The sequence below is a fragment of the Oryctolagus cuniculus genome, chromosome 3 (genome assembly GCF_964237555.1).
Source record: "Oryctolagus cuniculus chromosome 3, mOryCun1.1, whole genome shotgun sequence".
Classification (NCBI taxonomy): Eukaryota; Metazoa; Chordata; class Mammalia; order Lagomorpha; family Leporidae; genus Oryctolagus; species Oryctolagus cuniculus.
Window position 1 is genome coordinate 51,333,506 of NC_091434.1, and position 25,692 is coordinate 51,359,197.

General features: G+C 36.2%; 1 protein-coding gene across 4 annotated transcripts in view; it reads left to right on the top strand.

Moving 5' to 3' along the window:
- Positions 1-25,692, top strand: part of COL5A2 (collagen type V alpha 2 chain) — a 147,381-nt gene that overhangs the window by 115,753 nt on the left and 5,936 nt on the right. For all 4 annotated transcript variants that reach the window (XM_070070485.1, XM_002712334.5, XM_070070486.1 and 1 more), the window contains 20 exons: positions 1,864-1,908; positions 2,872-2,970; positions 3,967-4,074; positions 4,340-4,393; positions 6,504-6,557; positions 6,782-6,835; positions 7,244-7,297; positions 7,783-7,890; positions 8,010-8,063; positions 8,608-8,661; positions 9,333-9,494; positions 10,366-10,473; positions 15,084-15,191; positions 16,312-16,365; positions 18,424-18,531; positions 19,071-19,124; positions 21,278-21,385; positions 22,105-22,158; positions 23,188-23,295; positions 24,515-24,806. In XM_070070485.1, coding sequence (XP_069926586.1) covers positions 1,864-1,908; positions 2,872-2,970; positions 3,967-4,074; positions 4,340-4,393; positions 6,504-6,557; positions 6,782-6,835; positions 7,244-7,297; positions 7,783-7,890; positions 8,010-8,063; positions 8,608-8,661; positions 9,333-9,494; positions 10,366-10,473; positions 15,084-15,191; positions 16,312-16,365; positions 18,424-18,531; positions 19,071-19,124; positions 21,278-21,385; positions 22,105-22,158; positions 23,188-23,295; positions 24,515-24,806 — 1,840 coding nt within the window. The remainder of the gene's footprint in view (positions 1-1,863; positions 1,909-2,871; positions 2,971-3,966; positions 4,075-4,339; positions 4,394-6,503; positions 6,558-6,781; positions 6,836-7,243; positions 7,298-7,782; positions 7,891-8,009; positions 8,064-8,607; positions 8,662-9,332; positions 9,495-10,365; positions 10,474-15,083; positions 15,192-16,311; positions 16,366-18,423; positions 18,532-19,070; positions 19,125-21,277; positions 21,386-22,104; positions 22,159-23,187; positions 23,296-24,514; positions 24,807-25,692) is intronic.

Consider the following 25,692-nt stretch of genomic DNA (forward strand, 5'->3'; position numbering starts at 1 on the left):
AACACTGGCCTGACCAAGTTGAACAAGTTGAGTAAAGACCTTGCCCATCATCTACAGAGTGGTGGGCGACAGACAGTTATACCAATGGAGTGTTCTATAGGCTATGATAGGGGAGGCACTACATATATGGAAACATAAACGTGAAAGATGTACCCAAATGAGATTTAGAAGTTTAGGCAAAGTATTCTGTACAAGAAAAGTTTTACATACAAGATAAGATGGAGGAGGGAAAAAATATTCCAGGAAATGAGAACCACAGGAACAAAGCCTTGCTGCTCAGTTTAAGGATCTGAAAAACATTTGGTGAATGAGGAATATGTCCTGCAATTTGATGGGGCTGGAGATAAGGCTGGAGCGGCACATCAGAGGCTAGGTTATGGGCAATCTTAATTTGTGTTTAATTTTTTTTTCAGAATTAGAAGCTGATGAAGGGCTTTTAATAGAGAGCAATTCCAGCATATTTGGGGTTTGGGAACATCATGTCACAATAAAGACAACTGATTTCAGAATGTATCACCAGAGACCTATTGCATGAAGTTGTAATCTTTATCAAAGAGAAGTTCAAGATGACAAATTTTCTTTTAGCTAAGATCAAACATTTAATGTAGACAGAACTGCACTAGTTTGAATCCACAATTCCTAGTATGAAGAGTCTTCTAAAAGATCATGAAAAATGTATATTATGAAAACCCATGTATGGGTTTCAAAAATGTTTTTAATGCAAATTAGCTGTTTTTTTAAAAAAGATTTATTTATTTACTTGAAAGTCAGAGTTACACACAGAGAGAAGGAGGGGCAGAGAGAGAGAGAGAGGTCTTCCATCCATGGGTTCCCTCCCCAATTAGCCAGAGCTGTGCCAATCCAAAGCCAGAAACCAGGAGCTTCTTCCGGGTCTCCCACATGGGTGTAGGGGCACAAGGACTTGGGCCATCTTCTACTGCTTTCCCAGGCCATAACAGAGAGCTGGATCAGAAGTGGAGCAGCCGGGACTTGAACCGCCACCCATATGGGATGGTGGCACTGTAAGTGGCGGTTTTGCCCACTACACCACAGTGCCAGCCCCTGCTTTTCTTTTAATTTTATTTTCCATGAATGTTTTGAAGTACCACTGCAGAGAGTTTCCTAGAGTGCTCCAGAAGTATTGGGTCAATCATTTAGCCTAGGGGTGACCATGCCAGTTAAGACTCTTGCCTCCCATGTCAGAGTACTAAGTTCAGTACTTTGCTCCTGACTCCAGTTTCCTGCTTATGCAGACCCTGAGAGACAGTGAAGTAGTTGGGTCTCTGCCACACACACACACAGAACGCTTCGATTGAGTTCCCTCTCCTGACTGGCCCAGCCCAGCCTCAGCCATTCCAGGCACTTGGAGAGTGAATTAGCAGATGGGAATTCTTTCTATCTCTGGCCCTTTCTCTCTCTTAGATAAGTTCTTAAAAACACCAAGTTAAATAATATTGATTTTTCCACTTAAAAGATTACCTCTTCATTACATTTAATTTTGCTTACCTCTGCTTAAGCTTTCTACTATTCTATTAGGGAAAAAAAAAAGCCATTTGGCATGTCTTTTCTTGTCTCAAAAAAATAATGCAGAATGTTTGTGAGGAAATATTTTGCATTTCCTTATTTCCAAAAATGAAACATTTGGGCATGTGGATTCTTCTGAAAACAATTTCCATTTAATATATGTGTTACCACCACATTTATTGATCTAAATTGTATATTTTCATTAGTCAATATTGTGGGCTCATTCAACATTCCAATGTTGTACATTATAATAATTAGCTGTGTGATTTGGAAAGATTGCTAAAAATGTGTAGGTGTTATCCCAGTGATTTCTGCCAATTGATTAAAATGTATTTATAGGGTGTTCCTGGAGATCCTGGAGCAGTTGGCCCATTAGGACCTAGAGTGAGTATTTTCAACTTTATGATTAATTTTATTTCAAATGCTCTTGGTTTAAAAAGACATATTTGATCTTAAGCCTGGCTTTATTTTTATTTTATTTTTTTTAACTTTTATTTAATGAATATAAATTTCCAAAGTACAACTTTTGGATTATAGCGGCTTTTTCCCCCCATAACCACCCTACCCTCCCACCTGCAACCATCCCATCTCCCACTCCCTCTCCCATCCCATTCCTATTAAGATTCATTTTCAATTATCTTTATATTCAGAAGATCAATTTAGTATATATTTAGTAAAGATTCAACAGTTTGCACCCACACAGAAACACAAAATATAAAGTACAGTTTGAGTACTATTTATACCATTAATTCACATAGTACAACACATTAAGGACAGAGATCCTACATGGGGAGTAAGTGCACAGTGACTCCTGTTGTTGATTTAACAATTGACGCTCTTATTTATGATGTCAGTAATCACCTGAGGCTCTTGTCATGAGCTACCAAGGCTATGGAAGCCTCTTGAGTTCGTCAACTCCAATCGTATTTAGATAAGGTCATAGTCAAAGTGGAAGTTCTCTCCTCCCTTCAGAGAAAGGTACCTCCTTCTTTGATGCCCGTTCTTTCTGCTGGGATCTCACTCACAGAGATCTTTCATTTAGGTAATTTTTTTTTTTTTTTGCCACAATGTCTTTGCTTTCCAAGAAGCCTGGCTTTATTTTATTTATTTTAAAAATTAAATTCTTCTACTGAATAAAAATCTATTTTATGAAAAATAGTCTGTCATGTGAAACAAGCATGTCCTTCTTTCAGTGAGGCTCGTCTTTTATCACTAATTTAGAAAACTGAGCCTTAAGGGTAGCTCATTTCTAAAGCTTTGTCTAGTAGAAGCCGTTTTGAAAAAAACATTTGAAACCTGGTTTTAGATCAAGTACTGAGACTACTTAACTTTGTAATTTCTTGCTAGGGAGAACGAGGAAATCCTGGGGAAAGAGGAGAACCAGGAATAACCGGACTCCCTGGTGAGAAGGGAATGGCTGGAGGACATGGTCCTGATGGCCCAAAAGTAAGTACAGTCACGACTTCGATATTTTAAAAGGCTCTAAAATTACTGCCTCATTAACACATGGTGGTTCTAGAATATATTTCTCTTGTTTTTGAGAGAATTTGATTATTCAATGAATACTTAATGGACACCGATTAGACTTTTCCCTGGGAACTGAAGTGTTGGCAAAGAAGCAGACCCTTCTTTGTGATGGGGATTATTGTCTGTGGCACATGATGATCTATTCCTCTATCTCCATCTCCATCTCTCTCTCTCTCTCTCTCTCTCTCTGCATTACCAGTGTTGATTTTTATAAATTTTACTAATGCCTTCCATGAAAGCAAAGACAAGAATATGAAGTTGCATGATTTATTTGAAGGTACTTCTAATTATATGTTCCATTTTTGTCTCAAGTTCTACAACTCTTCTGACCACATATATGAATATATGTAGTTTTAAAACCTGAAAATTCAATGTGTTATATGGCTGAAACCAGTACCCTTTCAAATGCCATTTTGTTATTGGTAGAAGATAATGTATGTGGTCAATTTCAATGAAAACAATTGAACTAGAATTTTTTCATGATCATATGATGCCACATCTCTTATCATTTTCAAGTTCTTGATTGATTAAATATAGCCTACTTCAAATTAATTATGGATTTAGCCTGAAAACCAGTTTAAAATTACAAGCATGAAGGAAAGAGTGAAATATTTCCCTAAATGCAATACATTCACTATTAATATCTCTATGATGTTTCTAACAAGGGATAAATCAAAGGCAATGCTGTCAGTATGATTGGCACTCTTGCTCAATTTTCTCTCAAGAGAAATGTTGAAAACATAAACAATGAGAAATCAAGTCTGATGCTTTCAAACAAGTCAACACTGAGACTTTTCTAAATGAGAAATATAAACATTAAAATTGGACTACATGAAATTGCAGATCTTCAACTATTTTTGATTTACTAAAAGAACAATTTCATTGGTATGACCACTTATTGTTTGTTCACTTCAGGGTAGTCCAGGTCCAACTGGTACCGTTGGTGATACAGGCCCACCAGGCCTTCAGGGTATGCCAGGAGAAAGAGGAATTGCGGGAACTCCTGGTCCCAAAGGTGACAGAGTAAGTCTGTTTATTTTTATTTCCAAGTTTGTTTTTTTAGCATTCCTGATGAAAATGATTTCCTGAAACAGGGTTTTACTTCTGTTATACTGGATCCCAAGTCTTTCATCCAATCATTCTTCTAGTACATATTTAACGAGAAAATATACAGTGACAGGCACTGTTCTATGTTCAAGAGGATACAAAGGTGACAGTTAAGCCCTTGCCTTCATGAAGCTTCCAGAACCAGACAAATGATTAAATGGTGTTTTGTGTTTTTCTCCAGGGTGGCATCGGAGAGAAAGGTGCTGAAGGCACTGCTGGAAATGACGGAGCAAGAGTAAGTGAAAGTCTTCTTTTTGTAGCAGGGCTGGGAACCAATGTCATTATCATGTTTCCCAGAACTTCTAAAACTAAAGTTCATCACATCTCCTGGGAAACTGATGACATTTGAGATTTGATGTTGATCAACTATGGATAACCATTTACTTACCTTGATTTAAAATGAGCCAAAAAGTAAAGTCATTGTTGAGAGACTTTCATGTGCAATGTTCATGTCTGTTAAAATGCTGGTCTAATTAGCTGGCCTTGGGCTCTTTCCGCCATAGGCAAGCAGAGTTTTTAGAGCTACCAAAGTTGTGATCAGTGTCTCTCAACGTACTGGATCTCAGGAATGAGAAAATTGCAGCATAGTAAATCACCATTAATACTTTCAGCAATAAAAGGTTAAATATGTAGTATATCAAGAAGGATTGTTGATTACAACACAGTGTTTAAAGTCATTTCAGAAAATTTCATTAACAAGCTTTAGGTCTTTAGAAATTAGAAAGCATTTGGAATTCCAATAATAATCAGACTAGAAAGACAATATATTTTGGAGATGAATGATTTCCTTATGTAAGAATAGTTAGTCATTTGGCTCAAATATCTAAACATTCTGGAGAAGTTCCTGATAGCTGATGAATAATTTCTGTTTCAGTATGACATGATTTGCTGTTAGCTGTCTAGTTGTCATATTGAGCTCTAACAATAGCAGTTGTGCCATGAACATTGAGACACAGTTTTGTTTTACCCTTTGATCCATCAAAACTTTGATTCAGCAAATAGTGATATACAGGAAAGTTTTGCGGATGTGGTAATTGGTTCTTTTTTTCTTTATATAAAACTAGGTAAGGGTGATGTACTTAGCTCAGAAAATTGTGGACATATACTATCTCTTGCCTTTTAATTAAATCTAATATTTGATTTCTTATTTATAAAACAATTCCAACAAATCTTATGTTCTTTTTTTTACATCATGAATATTTGAAATACATAATAAGTAATAATATACTGTTTGAAGGGACAATGTGTTGACAATTTAAGAGGAAATTCCAAATAAAAAAATCTGTTGTGTTCATAAAAGCTTGAAAGTGCAGTATAATAGGATTGGTACATGATCACTGAGGGGTATATTTTATAGTGAGGTTAATCCATTATTTTAGGAAAGAAGTAGAATGGAGCATTTACTATAATCTTATTGTAAAAGAAAAATCATTATTACATTTTCCCCATTTGCCAAAAATCATGATATAAGTAATGAAGTGATCTTTATATTTAATCAAAACCTATAAAGAAGTATGTTAAATTATTGGATAAATTATCCTGCTGTAGATTGAGAGAATGTATGAAAACAATTTCCTCATGTTCTTGACAAAGATATGCAATTTGAAAGTCATTTTTTGTTTCTTCTGTAATACACACAGAAATTAAATGATGCAAGAATATTTTGGCTGTGTACAAAGTGGTGATACACAAATGTCAGAGTAAGAGCTGTTTTGGAAAGGTTTCCGATACAGTCCAGAGTTTGGAGATTATGACCATGTGTCCAGAGAGCAGGCCATGGCCCCAAGAGATAGTTCTTGTGTACTAAGTTGAAAAAACTCTAAATCTACCAACTCAGTGTAGATAGAACCTGGCACTCATTTTTATCTCAAAGGAATGTAGAAAACTGAATGCTTTAACATAATTTTTAAAAAGTAAAAGGTTGGTTTTTCTTATTATGATTTAAGAATATAGTTTCCCATATAAAAGTGGAAAAAAATTCTTTCAATCTAGACTCAAATTCCAAAATAGATATTAACAAAATTAATTGGCCAAGAAACATAGAAACATTGTGTGTGCATTAATTTAAAACTAATAAGACAGATGTTTGTACATGTAAGTTGAGCAGGACCAAAGAGTTAAAAAATTTCTGTACAGATATGTGGAGATGGTATTTGACTGGATAGAGAAATCTTGAAACTATACAGATTATATTATCTGTGATAGACAGTGATTTGCAGAAACAGTCAAGCTATAACAAAATAGCCCCTTCTTTTTTGTTTGTTTGCTTGCTTATAAGTCTGCCTAAGCAGAGAGATTTCTGTGCATTCTTTCCCTCAGCATGCCTATGTTCTGTTGATTGACAGGGTCTTCCAGGCCCCTTGGGTCCTCCAGGTCCTGCAGGTCCAACTGGAGAAAAGGTAAGTCACAAATTGTTGTTCTGTGCACTCAACATCATGAGGCCTGAATGCTGTTTTTTGATAAAATATTCTCTTTTATAATATGGTAGCTGAGCTGGATCATCTTAGATTTCTCTTCCACTGTCTACTTCCACACAATTTCCAATGTCCTACAGTTGTATTATTCCATTGCATTATGTTTTGCTGCTAGTTTGGATAATAACCACCTAAAATCTACTTTCCAGGGTGAGCCTGGTCCTCGAGGCTTAGTTGGCCCTCCTGGCTCCCGTGGCAATCCTGTAAGTACCGATATTTTGATGTTTTTCAGTGTAAAATCGAGCAACAAAATAATTCATCATTTTATTTTGAGATACATGTAACCATATTTATTGGTTTAAGCTGTTATAACTTCCTGCTTTCCACCTTTTACTTTTCTAATTAAACTTAAAAATCAACTATACTATCTATTAAGTTAAAGTAGGTATCTTGTTTTCTAAATGATTAAGAAGCTTCCTTGGACCTTATGATCTTGAGCATTTTGTTCTATGACTCATCTATCACCCCTAATAATCTTCCTCAAGCAACAAGTCTACTTTTTATCTAAGTATATTTTTAACTATACCAAATTCATACATACTCACATCTTAAAATACTGATACTATTTAGAACAATGTGCAAAAGTTATAATAATCTTTGTCTTTTCCTAGGGTTCTCGTGGTGAAAATGGCCCAACTGGGGCTGTGGGTTTTGCTGGACCTCAGGTATAATTTTCAAATATCTCTAATTTATAGATGAACACTCCTGTTGTTATAGCAATGAGTTTAATTAGCCTCAAGATGTATTTTGAAAGTTAAATAAAAAATTGAGAAACTTTAAGAATAACTATATTCCTAAAGTTGTACTAATGAAATTTGTATTCCTTAAAAAATAAATTTTAAAAAATTGAGAAATGTTTGTTTTTAAGGAATTATTCTCATTTTTAATACAGTTTTTTATAGGTAGGAACACAAATTGTGTTTGCATTATTTGAGCATATATAATTGTTTGATAATAGAGAAGTAACTTACATTTTTCAGGCTGTCTTCAAAGATCTCATCAGGGCATGTTTTTCTTCTATAATGCTTTAATACTGACTATTGAGCACCATTTTACAACATATGAGTGAATGAGACATTAGTAACCGTGACTATTAAATTGCCTGTCTGTAATTTTATATTCCATCGCTCATTTGTATAATTGCATATAGGGTCCTGATGGGCAGCCAGGAGTAAAAGGTGAACCTGGTGAGCCAGGACAGAAGGGAGACGCTGGATCTCCTGGCCCTCAAGGGCTGGCAGGATCCCCTGGCCCTCATGTAAGTTAAACTAAAAAAAAAAAAAAAAAAAAGTATAATTTTAGTTTGGTGCCCAGTGTTTGCAGTGCATCTTCCTCCTACTTTACTACAATGTGCTTTTGTTTGTTTCTTTTGTTTAGGGTCCTAATGGTGTTCCTGGACTCAAAGGTGTTCGAGGAACCCAGGGTCCACCTGTAAGTTGGTTTGATACTTTGGGAATTATGCCCAGCCTGTTCTACGTGTGTAGCTATTCCTGGCCACATGAAAATTCATCTTCTGAAGCTGTAATGACAAATCACAATATAACAAATCACAATATAACTGTTGTGCAATGGGCATTTAGCTAAGAAGGGTACCAGTGTTGAAATCAGTTTTGTAATCTTAGAGGCCTAAGTGATTCATACGTAACATCAATGATACATTCCTAGGTAAAGAGGTAAATAAATAATATGAAAGTATTTTATATAACCTGATTATATAGAATATTAGTGTGATTTTAGCCCCACTTACATATCTTCAAGATAACTGAAAAGTACAAAGAGAAAAATACTGCCCTTCCTATCAATTAATCCAGATATTTTCACAAAACATAGGATGAATGAGAAAAAAAATTAGTCACATTATATAAGTGAATCTAAAGGCCTAATTCTTTCTGCGTAAAAAAAAAAAAGTAGACCTTTGGAAAACACATGTATTTAATTCGAAATTTTCAAAATTGTCTGTATGATATATCCCCAGGGTGCTACAGGATTTCCTGGTTCTGCCGGCAGAGTTGGACCTCCAGGCCCTGCTGTAAGTTAATTTGGTGATTGAAGTACAGTAATTACACACACATATACACATACATCTGAGTTGACATTTTCTTTTATTTAAAGGTTTGTTTATTTTCCTGATTAACAACTGTTTAACAACTGTTTCCTGTTTAACAGCTACTCACAATGATTCCTGTTTACAAACTGACTCACACTAATATTTTGTTAAACAGAATTCATATTTAGTAATCCAGTATTCTTAGAGGAGTTTATTTGCAAAGCTTTAGCCACAACATTTAGCAATTACTCTTTTGGGTACTAAATATTAACAATATCACATGCTGATAATCATTCTCTTCAGTTAGGAACATCTCAGACTTTCTTTACAAACTACTTTTTCATTAAAAGATCATGTCTGAGAAGAAAGCATTATACATTATTGAAGCAGAGCCATGGATAAGGGTGAAGATTCCAGCTAATTTCACCTCTCTTTTGACCATGCTCCAAAGGGAATTATCTCCATGGGAATGAATCTGCAGCTATGTTTTCTTCCTCGTTGATTTGTTTAAATCACTGAGTGATTGATGATCTAACATGAAAAAATGAACCTGGAGGCTTGGACGTCTGTATCTGAGGCAGAGCCCATTGCATCCAGCTGTCTGAATGACTTCTAACTTTCCCACTTCGGTGTTTCATTCTGTGTCATACTAGGGAGCTCCAGGACCTGCAGGGCCCATAGGGGAACCTGGGAAAGAGGGACCTCCAGGTCTTCGAGGGGATCCTGGCTCTCATGGGCGAGTGGGAGATCGAGGACCAGCCGGCCCCCCTGGTGGTCCAGGAGACAAAGGGGACCCAGGAGAAGATGGGCAACCGGTAAGTTTGGCTTCCGGATTCCAGGTCACCTCTGGTTGAGAAATTCAAAGATAGAAATCCACAATAATCACTGCCACAAAGAAACTGTTTAAATACTAAATACTGTAAATACATTATGTCCTATAGATTTTTGATTTACAATCCTGTGACCAAAGGTGGAATGTTTATGTATAAATATAAAATGTACAATACTAGTGAATATGGTGTTCAAAAACTAAACCCAAGAAATTATTTTTTATTATTTATTTATTTTCATTTTATCTGAAAGGCGGAGAGAGAGAGAGAGAGAGAGACAATTTTTCCATCAACTGTTTCACTCCTTAAATGCCTAAAGTAGTTGGGCCTGAACCAGGCCAAAGCCAGGAACATGGAACTCAATCTCTGTCTCCCATGTTGGTGGCAAGGACCCAAGTACTTGAGCCATCAGTTGTTGCCTCCCAGGGTCTGCATTAGCAGGAAGCTGGACTTGCCTCCTAAGCTGCATCTTAACCACTGCATCAAATGCTGGTGCCCAAAGAAAATCTTTGTTAAATCTATGTGTTAAATAAAGACATTTATATATACATATATTATTTATTAGCCAAATAAATCTATATTGTCATTAGATTATAATTTCTTTATTGTTAAAAGTTTTGTCATTTTGAAAAATAGGAGAAAAGTATTTTCCTGAATAGTTCTTTTATTGAGTCAATATTCACATTAGCTACCAGGACCTTTGCCACTATTTTCATTTTAAATAGTTAAGGGTTTTTTGTAGATATCAATTTATAAATCCTCCCAAGCTGTGAAGCTATAATCAACCTACTGCCAATTTCTTAATATTCAGTTTGATGTTGCAGAATTTGTAATTATACTTTATTCTCCACATTAGGGTCCAGATGGCCCCCCTGGCCCAGCGGGAACCACCGGGCAGAGAGGCATAGTGGGCATGCCTGGGCAGCGTGGAGAGCGCGGCATGCCTGGCCTACCAGGCCCAGCGGTGAGTAGTTGCTTTGGTCACTACTTTCTCTGATGTGTGCAACATCATAGTGCAGAGAAAGTTGGTTTTGTTTTTTTTGCTTAATAAATAGATTTAAACAGTTTTATACAGTCATAAATCCAGGGAATCTTAAAAACCTTTGGGACTTAAATGTCAAATGCTTAACTACCTTGCAAAGTCTTTGAAAAATATATTTAACCTTGAGACTTGAGCAGAAGGAAAAAAAGATGTAGATCTTTGGTGACTGTTAAATCTTTCTTCAAAGATTAAAAAGATCTATGGTGCTAGACAAAGGGACTAATCTCCTGGTGAGTAGGTAGCTCTTTTAAAATAAACATGCTTAACAAGAAAACAATCCATATTTCACGGTGAACCATCAAAGAGCAGAAATAGCTGAGCTAAAGTAATGTGAGAGGTAAATGTGGTGTGAAATCGAAGGACTCTGAAGGAAATCTCCTGTTCCCCAGAGGGTGCTTAAGAATCTCATATTCCCAGAAGTATGGATAACAGTTTGGTTCAATGTTTGCTTTGAAGAAACCAAATTTCACTGCTGAGAGTTTTAATGTTTGAGAAAAAAAAATGGATGATATTTTTACATGGAGTACAGATAGAGAAATAAATTCCCCAGATATTGGAAATGGAAAGTATATAGGTAGAACTGAAACCAGAAAATTAGAAGTCAAAGGAGATTTTATCAGCGGTAAATCCTGAAACCAAAACCTCTCAATAATGAGACTAAGGTACTAGAATATAGAAATGAAATAAGCAAACAAAACAGGAGGAAAACAAGGAGTGTTAACATCCTAGTGTTGCTGACTCCAGAAGGGCAACACAGAACTAACCAGAGGAGAGATGATTGACACCCAAAATGCATACCTGAGTAAGTGGTAAAGGGTACTTTTCTGGTCTCTTTGCTGTGTCAGGAGGAATGTGGTAAGAGGTGGACACATTTGCATTTCCCTGTTGGCTAGTGATTCTGAACATTTTTTCATGTGTCTGTTGGCCATTTGGATTTCCTCTTTTGAAAATTGTCTGTTTAAATCCTTGGCCCATTTCTTCACTGGGTTGTTCATTTTGTTGTTGTAGAATTTCTTGATCTCTTTATATATTCTGGTTATTAATTCTTTATCAGTTGCATAGTTTGCAAATAATTTCTCATATTCTGTTGTTTGCCTCTTCACTTTCCTGAGTGTTTATTTTGCAGTACAGAAGCTTCTCAATTTGATGTAATCCCATTTGTTAAATTTGACTTTGATTGCCTGTGCCTCTGTGTTCTTTTGCAGGAATTCTTTGCCCGTGCCAATGTTTTAAAGGGCTATCCCAGTGCTTTCTAATAATTTGATGGTATCAGCTCATATATTTAGGTCTATAATCCATGTTGAGTGGATTTTTGTGTAAGGTGTAAGGTAGGGGTCCTGCTCCATTCTTCTGCATGTGGAAGTCCAGTTTTCTCAGCACCATTTGTTGAAGAAACTGTCCTTGGTCCAGGGATTGGTTTTAGCTCCTTGGTCAAATATAAGTTGGTTGTAGATACTTGGATTGATTTCTGGTGATTCTATTCTGTTTCATTGGTCTATCCATCTGTTTTTGTACCAGTACCAGACTGTTTTGATTATAACTGCCTTGTAGTGTATCTTGAAATCTGGTATTGTGATACCTCTGGCTTTGTTTTTATTGTTTAAGATTGTTTTAACTTTTTGAGGTCTCCTGTGTTTCTGTATGAATTTCAGCAGCATTTTTTATAGATCTGAGAAGAATGTCCTTGGTATTTTGATTGATATCACATTGAATCTGTAAATTGTTTTCAGAAGAGTGGACATTTTGATGATATTGATTCAACCAATTCATGAACATGAAAGATTTTTTTTTTCATTTTTTTGTGCTGCCTTCTATTTCTTTCTTTAATGTTTTGTAATTCTCATCATAGAGGTCTTTGAAATCCTTGGTTAAATTTATTCCAAGGTATTTGATTTTTTTTTAAGCTATCATGAATAGGATTGATCTTAGAAGTTCTTTCTCAGCCATGGCATTTTCTTTGTATACAAAGACTGTTGATTATTGTGTATCGACTTTATATCCTGCTACTTTACCAAGCTCTTCTATGAGTTCCAAAAGTCTCTTGGTTGAGTCTTTTGGATCCCTTTTATATAGAATCATGTCATCAGTAAATAGGGATAGTTTGACTTCCCCTTTCCCATTTGGATCCCTTTGATTTCTTTTTCTTGTCTAATGACTCTGGATAAAATTTCCAAAGACGATATTGAATAGCAATGGTGAGAGTGGGCATCCTTGTCTGGTTCTGGATCTCAGTGGGAATGCTTCCAACTTTTCCTCATTCAGTATGATGCTGGCTGTGGGTTTGTCTTAGATTGCCTTGATTGTATTGAGGAATGTTCCTTCTATACCCAGTTTGCTTAGAGTTTTCATCATGAAAGGGTGTTGTATTTTATCAAATACTTTCTCTTCATCCATTGAGATGATCATATGATTTTGTTCTTCAGTTTGTTAATGTGATATATACATTGATGATTTGTGAATATTGAACCATTCCTGCATACCAGGGATAAATCCCAGTTGGTCAAGGTGAATGTTCTTTTTGATATGTTGTTGGATTTGATTGACAGAATGGCTTTCATACAGAAGTCAACAACCAACAAATGCTGGCGAGAATGTAGGGAGAAAAGGTTCCCTAATCCACTGTTTTGTGGGAATGTAAACTGGTAAAACCACTATGAAAGACAGTTTGGAGATACCTTAGAAATCTGAATATAATCCTACCATATGACCCAGCCATCCCACTCCTGGGAATTTACCCAAGATAAATGAAATCAGCAAATAAAAGAGTTATCTGCACTCCCATGTTTATTGCAACTCAATTCATAATAGCTAAGATATGGAATCAACATACATGCCTGACAACTGAAGAAATTATGGGATATGTACTCTATGGAATACTACACAGTGGTAAAAAATGAAAACTGGTTATTTTCAACAAAATGGATGAATCTGGAAAACATCATACTTAGTGAACTATGTCAGTCCTAAAGGGACAAATACCATATGTTCTCTCTGATCTGTGATAACTAATAGATCACCTAAAAGAATATCTGTAGAAGTGAAATTGACATTTTGAGAAGCAATGACTTGTACAGCCCTTGTCTTGACTGTCAAGGAACATTTTTTCTTTCTTCTTCATACTATTATTGAAATCATTACTTAACATAAATCTTTATTTAATCATATGTGTATAAAGTCAATTGAAAATAGATCTCAGTAAAAAATAAGAGTTGGAATGAGAGGGAGGAGGAAGTTTGTAACTGTAAAGCTGTATAGTCCTGCATGCATTCCTACAGACTTACTTTTAAGGGTACAGTTTAAAAACTTGCCGTGGGACCCCAATTCTCTTAAGCTGGGTTATAAAAATGCCTTCTTAAGTGTTAAAGTGATCATATTAAATGTTAAAAGTAATCATATAGATAGGATTAAATGCTAAAGAGATCATATAAATAAGATCAAGTGTCTGGTAGTAATAATAGAATTATAAAGAAGAGAATGTTCCAACACGGGAAGGAGTTCACACAGCAGACTCATAGAATGATAATTGCTTTAAATAGCATTCTGACCTCAGAATCAGCCCTTCAGGCATTCTGGTCTGGCTGAAAAGCCCATGAGAGCCTTTTAGGCATGGAAAACCAAGACGTTGTGTCAAAAAATATTCTACATGAAGGATCCCTGTGGATGAGACCCAGTGGACAAAAATGACCATTAAAGAAGAATGTACTTTTCTCCAAAGGGAGGAGAGAACTTCCTCTTTGCTTATGGTCTTGTCTAGATACTGACAGAAATTCTGGATTCAAAAGGCTTTATGTCAAGAACCTCAGGTGATCACTGACATATGTAAGAGTGTTAATTGTTAAATTAACAATAGGAGTCACTGTGCATTTACTTCCCATGCAGGGCCTCTGTCCTCAATGAGTTGTATTATGGGAATTAATTGTAAAACTTGTTCTCAAACAGCTTTGTGTGTATGTGTGTATGTGTGTGTGCAAATTGTTGAAATCTTTACTTAGTTTATAGTCGTTATTCTGTGTATAAAGTTTATTGAAAATGAATCTTAATGGTGAATGGGACTGGGAATGGGATAGGGAAGAGGAGGTGGGGTCCGGGGGTGGGAGGGTGAGTATGGTGGGAAGAATTAGTATATTCCTAAAGTTGTACTTATAAAAATTATATTCATATATATAAAATTTTGGGGGGGAAATTTTTAAAAACAAACAAAATGAACATTTCCATAAATATGCATTCCTCATAAATATCGATGCCATGAGCTGAAGAAATTCCAATATCCTTTAATCATTTTCTAATTAATATTCTTTAGATGGGGCAGTCCTGAGTAAATATTAGGCTTCTGTAAAACAGTTCCATTGAAAAACAAAATATCCAACCAAAAAAAAAAAAAAAGAGGTGTAGATGCTTCTAAGAAGGCATTCCAGTGACAATTATTAACTTCGAAAGGAGAGAGGCATCATTGGAATAAAGGTTGCTATTATGGGAACAGAAATTCTTAAATTTCTTCAAAAATGGTTGACTTATTTACACTTGTATTTCAGGGCACACCAGGCAAAGCAGGACCAACAGGTGCAACAGGAGATAAAGGTCCACCTGGCCCTGTGGGACCCCCAGGCTCAAATGGTCCCGTAGGGGAACCTGGACCGGAAGTGAGTATTGCCACGAATATCACCTTTCTCCTGTCATCAGGGTGTCATAAGGACCATTTTCTCATTTAGAAATTGATTTAGACACTGATTGCACATTTGACCTTAATGAAATAATGTAATTTGATACAATCTACTTTCCCAGAAAGCTGGCTAGAAGATGGCAAAAGAGGAACGAGACAGTGTTTCACAATGACCTTCATCTAGTCTAGAGCTAAGTACGTTAGTGGACTTGGCTGTTCCAAATTGTTTTGAAGGTGAAAGGACATATCCATCCATCATTTCTCTTATTATTTCATTCTGTAATGGTGTATTTATCAAAATTGCCAAGTTTTATGGTGATAGGATTAATGAATGTTCTTGAAAAGGGCAAGGTAAGTAGAAATCATTTACTTAAATATCACTATAAAGTGACATGAATGTCATGTTCTTTTAGGCCCTTTTGAAGGGAAATTGATTTTTGATAGGCAAATTGAGAAGCTAAAGGCTTGGAATGTCCTCTATTCAGTCCTTCAGTGAACGAATCACCAAATAGCTAATGTTGCATTTTTCTAAAATAAGTAATCATATAAAATAGTCTAGAAAACATTTATAAAATGCAAAGTAGAAATAAAACAGGGAGATGGTACTATTTTAAAAATAATGTCAACTAAACATAGTTATTTGATTTAAAAAATTTAAAATTATTATTTGGATAAACATAAGAAAAAACATTCATTGATAATACAAGCAAATATCAAGTACGAGAATATAATTTTTTTTTAACAGGCAGAGTGGACAGTGAGAGAGAGAGACAGAGAGAAAGGTCTTCCTTTTTCCGTTGGTTCACCCCCCAATGGCCGCTGCCATTAATTAATTTTTTACTTAAAATATCTGAGGATTTTTTTTCTCTTTGTAAATAAGTAATAGAAGTTAAGAATTTAGATTAAGTAAAAATTTGTTGGTAATTTCATAAGTAATTTAGAATAATAGAAGTGATAGAAGCCTTCTTCAAATGAGAGTTCCAATGAATATCACTTAAAGTTTAAAAAAAGGACGTATAAAATATGTTGTCATTTTCTGGCAATTGGAATATTTCTTTTTGTTACATAGCTACTTATTTTTCAAATGTTGCTTACTACAGGGTCCAGCTGGAAACGATGGCACTCCAGGACGGGATGGTGCTGTTGGAGAACGTGTAAGAATAATTCCACTGAGTACAAAATCTAGACTCTTGTCAACCTGAGATGCTTTTAATGTTAGATAACACTAAAATCCACTCATGGTTTTGTTCTCATAGCAGCAAGCTTGTGTAAGATCATAATTTTGGAAACACATGTAAATGAAATGACATTTGATTGTTCAACAAAGATTAAGATTTTATGAAGAGCAAGATAGCAAATTGCTTTCATCTTTGGCACAACAAAAAGGCTTCAGATAAGGGTAGAGTCTAAATTCCAAATTCATTTGCAAAAATGTTAAACATGAAATAGAGCTGTGTGACATCTAAATTTCTCTGCTCGTCCCCTAAAGTGAATGCCCTGTGAGAACAGAACCATATGGCTTTGTAAACACTGTATTTTCCTATTCCATGGTGTGGTTTTAGATTAGACATGTGCTGAACTGAGCAATTCACCAACTGTGCCTGAATCTCCTGTCCCTTTTTTCAGTCACGCAGTTGTCCCGGACAGGGTTTCAGGCCGGTGAAAGCAAAATAGTTCCTCACTCTCGTCTATTATGAGGTAGTTGGCTTTTCTCCTCTCAGGCTCATGATGAAACAGAACAGACTTTGGAGCCAGATATATGTCACCTGCAGTCTTGAGTCTAACTAGCTATGTTATTTGGAACAAATTTTCTGAATCTCACTTTTGTAATACTTTAAATGTGATTAATATTCTTAGCATTAGGCATGTGTAGATTGAATGGCATGCTTAATGAATTTACTACAGAGTAAGCACCGAAGAGCACCCTAATGCTAAAAAAAAAAAAAAAAAAAAAAAAAAAAAAAAAAAAAAAAAAGTTCCGGGGATAGGGGAGAGTGTTTTTTTTTTTTTTTTTTAATCTTTTATTTAATGAATATAAATTTCCAAAGTACGACTCATGTGTTACAATGGCTTCCCCCCCCAAACCGTCCCTCCCACCCACAACCCTCCCCTTTCCCACTCCCTCTCTAGGGGAGAGTTTTGAAGATTTCTAACCTAAAGCTTCCTTTGTGTCCTGCAATCGCAGGCACTTCAAATTGTCTTATCGCCAGACTTTTTCCTTGGTTGCTATATACTGTCTAATGCAGTAGTCTTCAAAGATTTTGCTGATGTACCCCCTGAAATAATTTTGAAATTCTATCGACACTATGTATAATTCTAGTAATTATTTTTTAAAATCACAAGTTTAAATAGTTGCAAAGGGTTGCATGCCTATTAAATTCTAACTGAATATGTGCTTTAAATATTTTTTTCAAATCCTGGGAGTGGCCAATTTGGCTTCTCTGATTGATTATGTGTTTGTTCTAGAACTAATTACTTAGCTGCTAAATTAATCAAACATGATAACTTGATTTCAGAAAATAAACATTGACTATCTTTCAAATCACATAATGATGGTATATATGTTCACATCACAGTTAACCCATTTGGAGCCTTGTCATAACTGAGTCATATGGTTAAACAAGCAGCAGACTTTCCCATTCGCTTTATTCACAAGTGAACCATGCTTCCAGAAAATCTTCTGAATTTGATGTCTGAAGATCGTTACGCCCTGGACATCACACTCTAATAATAGCATGGGCAGCAGGATGTCTACTTTTCTTTCATGAAGTTGGAGAGACATGAGTAATCAAGGGGAACAACAAGGGTACTAAAATGAAATCAGTCTTCTGAAAGAACATGCGTGGAGTTGAACATATGGGAGGTGGATGCCTTAACTTTGTCCTTGTTTACACTCTGGGAAGTGTGCATGTATGCAAGAGTGCAGACACTCCCTTTTAGAGACTGCCAGTCTAGGTCTCATGTTAAATTCTCAAGGCGACCATGTCTAGAACCCAACAATAACGACCCTAGGAGTAAGGAGGTATAGGTGATGTAATCAGGTGGTGAGATGACATTCAAAATTGGGAAATGGTAGTATAATTCTTTTCTACTTTGTTTTGTTAGTTATTAAATATAAGTAAAAAACAAATAAAAATGAGTCCTGAAAGGTATATGAATACCATGAACATAAGTGATAAATTTTAAAGTAATAACATGGTTATTTTTGTCAGGGTGATCGTGGCGACCCTGGGCCTGCAGGCCTGCCAGGCTCTCAGGGTGGCCCTGGAACTCCTGGGCCTGTTGGTGCTCCTGGAGATGCAGGACAGAGAGGCGATCCGGTAAGGAGGGGCAGCTTCACTCTGACCATTGTATGCATGAATACACTGTGTGTTCATGTAGGCCTGCATGCAATCATACATGTACTCTGGGTAAAAGGACTCTGTTAAAGAAGGATAAACAGCTACATATGAGAACCTATTTTCTTGCAGTCTTCATGAAGATATTTCATCTCTAATAGGAATTAAAAGATTCTGATGCTTTGACTTCTATCATCCAAAACATGCTATGATTTATATGAAATGTAGCAACTATCTGCCATGTAAAGTGTAAGCAAATAATGTCTTGCTGTGATAAACCGAGGTTATCATTTACTGAAGCCAGTGAGTAAAATTCACAATAAAGGGTCATTGGAGTTAGAGTGAGCAGATTCTCCTGTATATACTGGCCTTCATTTGATTTCAGTCAGTCAGAAGAGCACGCACACGGGCACACATATGTCTGATATGTGTCCAGTTACAAACACATATATTTGGACATGCTAAATTAGTATAACATAAGCATATCTGATTTGCACACTGATTGTGAACATTTCTTCCAGGGCTCTCGGGGTCCTATAGGACCACCTGGTCGGGCTGGAAAGCGTGGTTTACCGGTATGTTTTCTGATTTCTTAAAAAAAAAAAGTATGTTTCCTCATGTACATTATAGTTCCAAAGATGAAGTATGATTTAAGATATATAAATGAAAAATACCAAATTCCTCAAGCCTGGAAAAAGTTACTTTGAAATAATGTAAGCATTCATATTTGCCTTTGTAATTGTAACAGATTCTCTGAATTTAATATTGAATTCTTTTATCAATCAATGAAGACATTTATTTTTTAAAGATCTATTTATTTATTTAAAAGGCAGAAAGAGAGATAGAGTGAGAGAAAGAGAAGAGAAAGAGATAGAGAATGAGATCTGTCTGCTGGTTCATTGCTCATGGCTGCAACAATCAAGTCAAGGTCAGGCTGAAGCCAGCAGCCTAGAACTCCATCCCATAGATGGCAGGGGCTCAGCCTTGTTTGTTTCAGGAACAATAGCCCCAGGCTTGATCATTTGCACAGAGTAGCCAGGTCTCAAACAAGGCACTCCAGTATGGGGTACAGACCACAGCAGCCAGCTCATGAAGACATTTAAAGTCACAGTTTTCTCCCCTAAAAATAAGGAAAATAGAGCATTTTTCTCTGAGCTTTCTAAAAATCCCATCTACAAGTGGATTTCAAAACTCCTTGAAAATTCGGAAAGTGCCGTTCAAACTCTTTGTTTTGTTTTTTACTAAGCTTTACTGTCTACATCCTGATGTTTTTGTTATTTACGATCACTTTCAGGTTCATTATTATTATAGAGGTGTCTGATAATGGATCACCTCTTATGGGCAGTCTAATAGGTAATGCTTGTCATGCTTATTATATAATGTCCATATTCATGAAGAACAATTATATATTTAAAAGTTTGGCCATATTAATAATAATTGTTAGGTTAGAGTCAAGCTTGACTAGCAAAGATCTCAGTTTCATAACATATCAAATGAATGGCTTCCTAAGTAGTTACAGAAACAGTGTTTTATTTTCTGTAAGTGAATCTTAATTAACATTATAAAAATGTACTTTCTGATATAGATTATTTTTAGTTGTAAAACTTTGGGACATCTCCCCAGATAAAAGGCCCTTTCTAATATTATGGAAACATTGATTTTGATATTTAAATTTAGATTGTTATATAAAATATGTAAGAGCTACTGAAATCTAGCCTTATTTTTATTATGAAAGGGTTTCTATGATGTCCAACAATACAATTAAAATAAAACAAAATTAAAACAAAAATCTGATAAGGGAAAATCCACCTTAAAGCTAATCAATTTGATGAGTCCATCAACCTTCCAAGGTTAGACTAATGGAGCTCCAATTATTTTTAGGCAAACTCTAGATACCTTGGAAACTGGCCTTGAACATGAGATGACTCCATGCTGCTTAGTCATTCGCTAGTTTACCATGAGCCACTGAATTCCTGGAGCTGTTTTTAATACCCTAGATTTAAAACCAAAAGTAAAACAGAACAAAAAACCTACCTCAGATACTTCTCACTTCTTTTTTGGGTGTAGCTTCTATCCCAAAATAAGATTTTTAACTGTGAATTTTTCATTAGTCTCCTGGGATCGAGATCATTGCACTTGGATACAAATATTGCAGATATGAGGAAATCATAGGCATTCCTCCTGTTTTCTTATCAGGAAAGAAGCTTAATAATGATAGTTCTCCTTCTGCTAAAAGGTTTTTCAATTTTTAATATAATCCCAGTTTTCATATCCAGTTAATTTATTTGCACATAAAATTTAATAACTTTCATTCTTAGAGGAAACATGGTAAGTAAAAAAGTACTCTTGATTTAATTTAAAATAATAAGTATATGGAGGCAGTATTTTCACATAATGCTGTCTGCCAAATATGTGAAAAACAATCTTTGAAAAATGCTTCAGATAGGCTAGGCCAAACTTAAAAAAAATACCTCACTTTATTATAAATGTAGGGTAAATGTTTAAAAACTGAATCTTTAGGAAGGCTTTATTGTATGTCTGTGTTTTCAGTGATCTACTATTCCTTGAGAAAAACAGAAAAAAACCCTAGCTCTAATGTTAGATTAGTCAATATGTTAATTCATATTAAATGCAAGGTTCAAAATTATTCTAAATACAATTATTGAAAAATGAAAGTACAGTATTTTGTAGTAGTAACTAGTAATGTCCATTCCACGACTGTTTCTAGGGACCACAAGGACCTCGTGGTGACAAAGGCGATCATGGTGACAGAGGTGATCGAGGTCAGAAGGGCCACAGAGGCTTCACTGGTCTACAGGGGCTTCCTGGCCCTCCCGTAAGTCATTCCTTTAAGTGTTTTTCTGCCTGCCATGTAAACATACACAGATATGTTGATATGAACATATGAGCATATATCTGTCTATAAGATAGATGGTCTTTTGAAATCTTATTTTCATTCAAAGACTATCCTTTTTTAAGAAAAAATTTATTTATATTTGAAAGAGTAACAGAGAAGGAGAGACAGAGAGAGATCTTAGATCTGCTGGTTCACTCCCCAGATGGCCACAAGGGCCAGGGCTGGGCCAAGCCAAAGCCAGGAGCCAGGAGCTTTGTCTAGGTCTTCCACATGGATGGCAGTGGCCCAAGCACCTGGGCCATCTTCTGCTGCTTTCCCAGGGAACTAGCAGGTAGCTGGCCCGGAAGCCGAGCAGCTGGGACATGAATCAGCGCCCATATGGGATGCCAGCATCACAGTCAGTGGTTTAACCTGCTCCACCACAATGCTGACCCCTCAACAATGATCTAGATGGATAACTAGTTTCTTAATATAGTTGCACATACATGCATAACGGTTATTTTATAAGGGGAGAAATAAAGCAGAAAGCTGTATGTATGTTTACTTCTGCAATTACTTTTGGTACTGGTCAGGCAGACATTTGGATTGATTAAGTAGCTTATACTGCTAAAGTCAATTTCAGTATATATTAAAATCTGAGAATGGCACAATGTAGGTTCTAACTATATTGACAAAATTTTCCTTTTATTCCTACTTAGGGTCCAAATGGTGAACAAGGTAGTGCTGGAATTCCTGGACCATTTGGCCCAAGAGTAAGTGAAAAAAGCAAAATTAGTTAAATTTCAGATCTAAGTAGTGCCTTTGGTAACATGCTCCTTGTGCTTGAGTATCCTTTTAAGCATTGAAGTTGAAGTTGACTCATGTTCTCTGAAGTTGGCAGCAAATGTATGAGACAAACAATTCAGCAATAAATGTTAAGTAGAAATGTCATGAAATATGACATATTACTTCATGGCAAGACATTAAAATAAAATCTCTGATCTAGGGTTGGAATATATTCACCTGTTAATTTTGTTTTAGTTTAAATTTCTATTAAACTTATACTTTTTGAGCTGAAATGATAAGACTTTCCATGAGAAGAGGTGGATTTTGAAGTTGGATCTGTTTTGTCCTTTGTATAAAACTGTGATAGTTCCACATAAGTAGTTTGCAAAAGGCTGATTTGGAGGAAAATCATGAAATGAATTCAATATCTGAAGCTTTTACAAATTCTGCATTTATATTCTTGCTGCCTCTAATAAGTCATTAGTGTCATAAGACAAAGGATATATATATATATATATTAGGAAAATAGAAAAATTTGCTAACAAAAATTTGAAATATTAATTAGAAAAGCTCTGCTATATCTACAGAGTCTAAAGAAATTTCATATCATATTGTGAATGATAGTATGCAGCTTACTATGATGTGACAAGATTTTGAAGTGTAAGCATACAAATACCACTTACAACAAATACTTCAACTTATCATTTTTCATTCCAAGTTAATTGGATTTTCAACTACGTTTACAATATTTGAGATTTATAAAGCAGTTCCTAGCCATCAAGGTTGGTGGATAGTTGACTAAAGATTTTAGCTCCTACTCGTCTTTTGTCAGGCACAGATGATGGACGTTTCACATGTGATTAAATTGTAAATATTACGAAGTGCCAGGAGCCATGGAGAAAATGAATCTGAGACATCACCGCAGTTGTTTCTATGTAAACTTGCTTTTCGAGTACAAAAAGACATAATAAAAATCTTCTTCATAGAAACTAAAAGGCAGCCTTTATTTCTTACAGGGTCCTCCAGGCCCAGTCGGTCCTTCTGGCAAAGAAGGAAACCCTGGACCACTTGGACCAATTGGACCTCCTGGTGTGCGAGGCAGTGTGGGAGAAGCAGGGCCAGAGGTAAAGTCAGCAGGGTTTGCATGCTAGAAGTGCTGTTGATTCAATAGCTTGGATTCAATCCAGTAATGTCTCTGTAGCTGGATGAGAAAAGAATTAAGGACCCTAAAACTAACCTAGAAATTACACACGTGCTGTGTGTATAATGACTAGTTAAAATATCTTATTATTGGTTATTTAGTATACATAAAATCTGCACCCAAGCTCCCCAGGCCTTGACTTAATGTTATAACAGTAACAGCAGATAGCAAGGTAGAAGTATATTTATAATTAAAGATATGAAAATGTTGCTTTGCTTTAGATAGCAATAATCTAAGTGTCTGTGAGATATATTTATTAATTCAGGAAAATCTCTGAGAATGTGGGCATCCCAACTCGTGACTTAACCATTAGGCCAAATGCTCACCCCGGAACTCCAGCCTTCTGACTTCCAGGTCTATGCTGTCAACATAACACAAGAGACAATGTGTATGTTCAGTTTGTCACCTGGTTCTTTCACATTGCTCAGTTCTTCCTAGGGGTAAGGCAGAATTCATAGAGAGAACCCACTTCCTGGCCTCTGCATTTACCTCTCCCTCCTTCCCGTAGATCTTACTTGGCCATAAGGAAGTGGAGTTCCTTATTTACTTTGGATTCTCTTCACTTTTGTCTAGTGCTTAGAATTTTTATCTACATAGTCTTAAAAGACTTCTTGTGCTCTCCCTCTTCCCAGTCAGGAAGTAGGGGAGAATTCTCTCAGTCTGAAAGTATGGCTGCTTCTTATGAGTATTTTGTTGGTATTGATACATGGACTTATTGAATCAGCACCCACAACTTCCCTGCATACCTTGTTCATCTTCTGCCCATAAATACTTTGTAACTATTTTGGTAGCACTTTGGCCTCAAAGAGTTTAGAAATGATTGTGCATATCTACATGATCTCTGCATAAAATATATTCTCTCTGCAAGGTAAAGAGCAGAGCTGATGTTTTGTGCTTTGAGCCCTATTTATCTCCTATGCTGCCTTGCAGTTATGTTGCCTGGAAAAGAAGCATCATTTCTCATCCTTGGAATGCTACAGCCTGTCAGGCCAGCCCCATCTAGTTACAAAAAGGCATGAGTCACAGACTTCCTAGCACTGTCCGATTGGAATGTTGCACTCTAACCCCCCAGGCACCAAGTCCCACAAGTTTAGGAAGACAAAAACAATGTGTTAAATGTCTTTACAATTTTTTTGAACTAGGGTCCTCCTGGGGAGCCTGGACCACCTGGTCCTCCAGGTCCCCCTGGCCACCTGACAGCTGCCCTTGGAGATATTATGGGGCACTATGATGAAAGCATGCCAGATCCTCTTCCAGAATTTACTGAAGACCAGGCGGCTCCTGATGACAAAAACATAACTGACCCAGGGGTCCACGCAACTCTGAAGTCACTCAGTAGTCAGATTGAAACCATGCGCAGCCCTGATGGTTCTAAAAAGCATCCAGCCCGTACTTGTGATGACTTAAGGCTTTGCCATTCTACAAAGCAAAGTGGTGAGTAAGCGATGGCCCATCTGAGCAGAACCCAATGTTTCTGATTGTATATTCTCAACCACCTTCCAAAAAATCTCTTATTGGCTTTCTGCTTAGTGATACACATAAGAGAGAAAATTACAAATATGTCATGGAGCTTACAGTTTACTGTTGGAGACAGTTGCATGAAAAATCAGAGGACAAGATGATAGGTAGTATACTAGAGGGCATATCCTAACTCCATTTCCATTCAATAGTCTTAAAATATTGATGATTTTTAGAAGAAGTAAGGATTTGTGGTAATAGAAAATACTTAAGCACAATTCATCATGTTTATTTACTTGTGTGACCTCTTGAAATTTTTTACAAAAGGACTTATTTATTTATTTGAAAGAGAGAGAGAGAGAGAGAGAGACTCTCAGAGAGAGAGAGAGAGAGAGAGGAGAGGTGGAGAAAGAGAGAGATCTTCCATCTGCTGGTTCATTTTCCAAATGGCTGCGATGGCTGAAGCCAGGAGACAAGAACTTCCTCCAGGTCTCCTGTGTGGGTGGAAGGGTTGGGCCATCCTCCTCTGCTTTCCCAGATTCATTAGCAGGAAACTGGATTTGAATTGGAGTGGGCCAAGACTGTCACAAGTGGCATTATGGGATAGTTTAACCTACTATACCGCAATGCTAAACCCAATCTTTTGAAATTTTTAATATGCTATAATATATTGTTGGATTATCAAAGGTCAAGTAAAATATATATTGCATTCAAAATTTATCTGAGTACAGAATTACAGCTATGTGGTTTCATGTTCTATGAATAACACTTTTGGAATCTCCACTGGCAGGATTATGTTATACTGAGGTTATAGGCATTTGGAATGAAATCTTTTTTCTACCCTAGTTATGTGCACCATGCT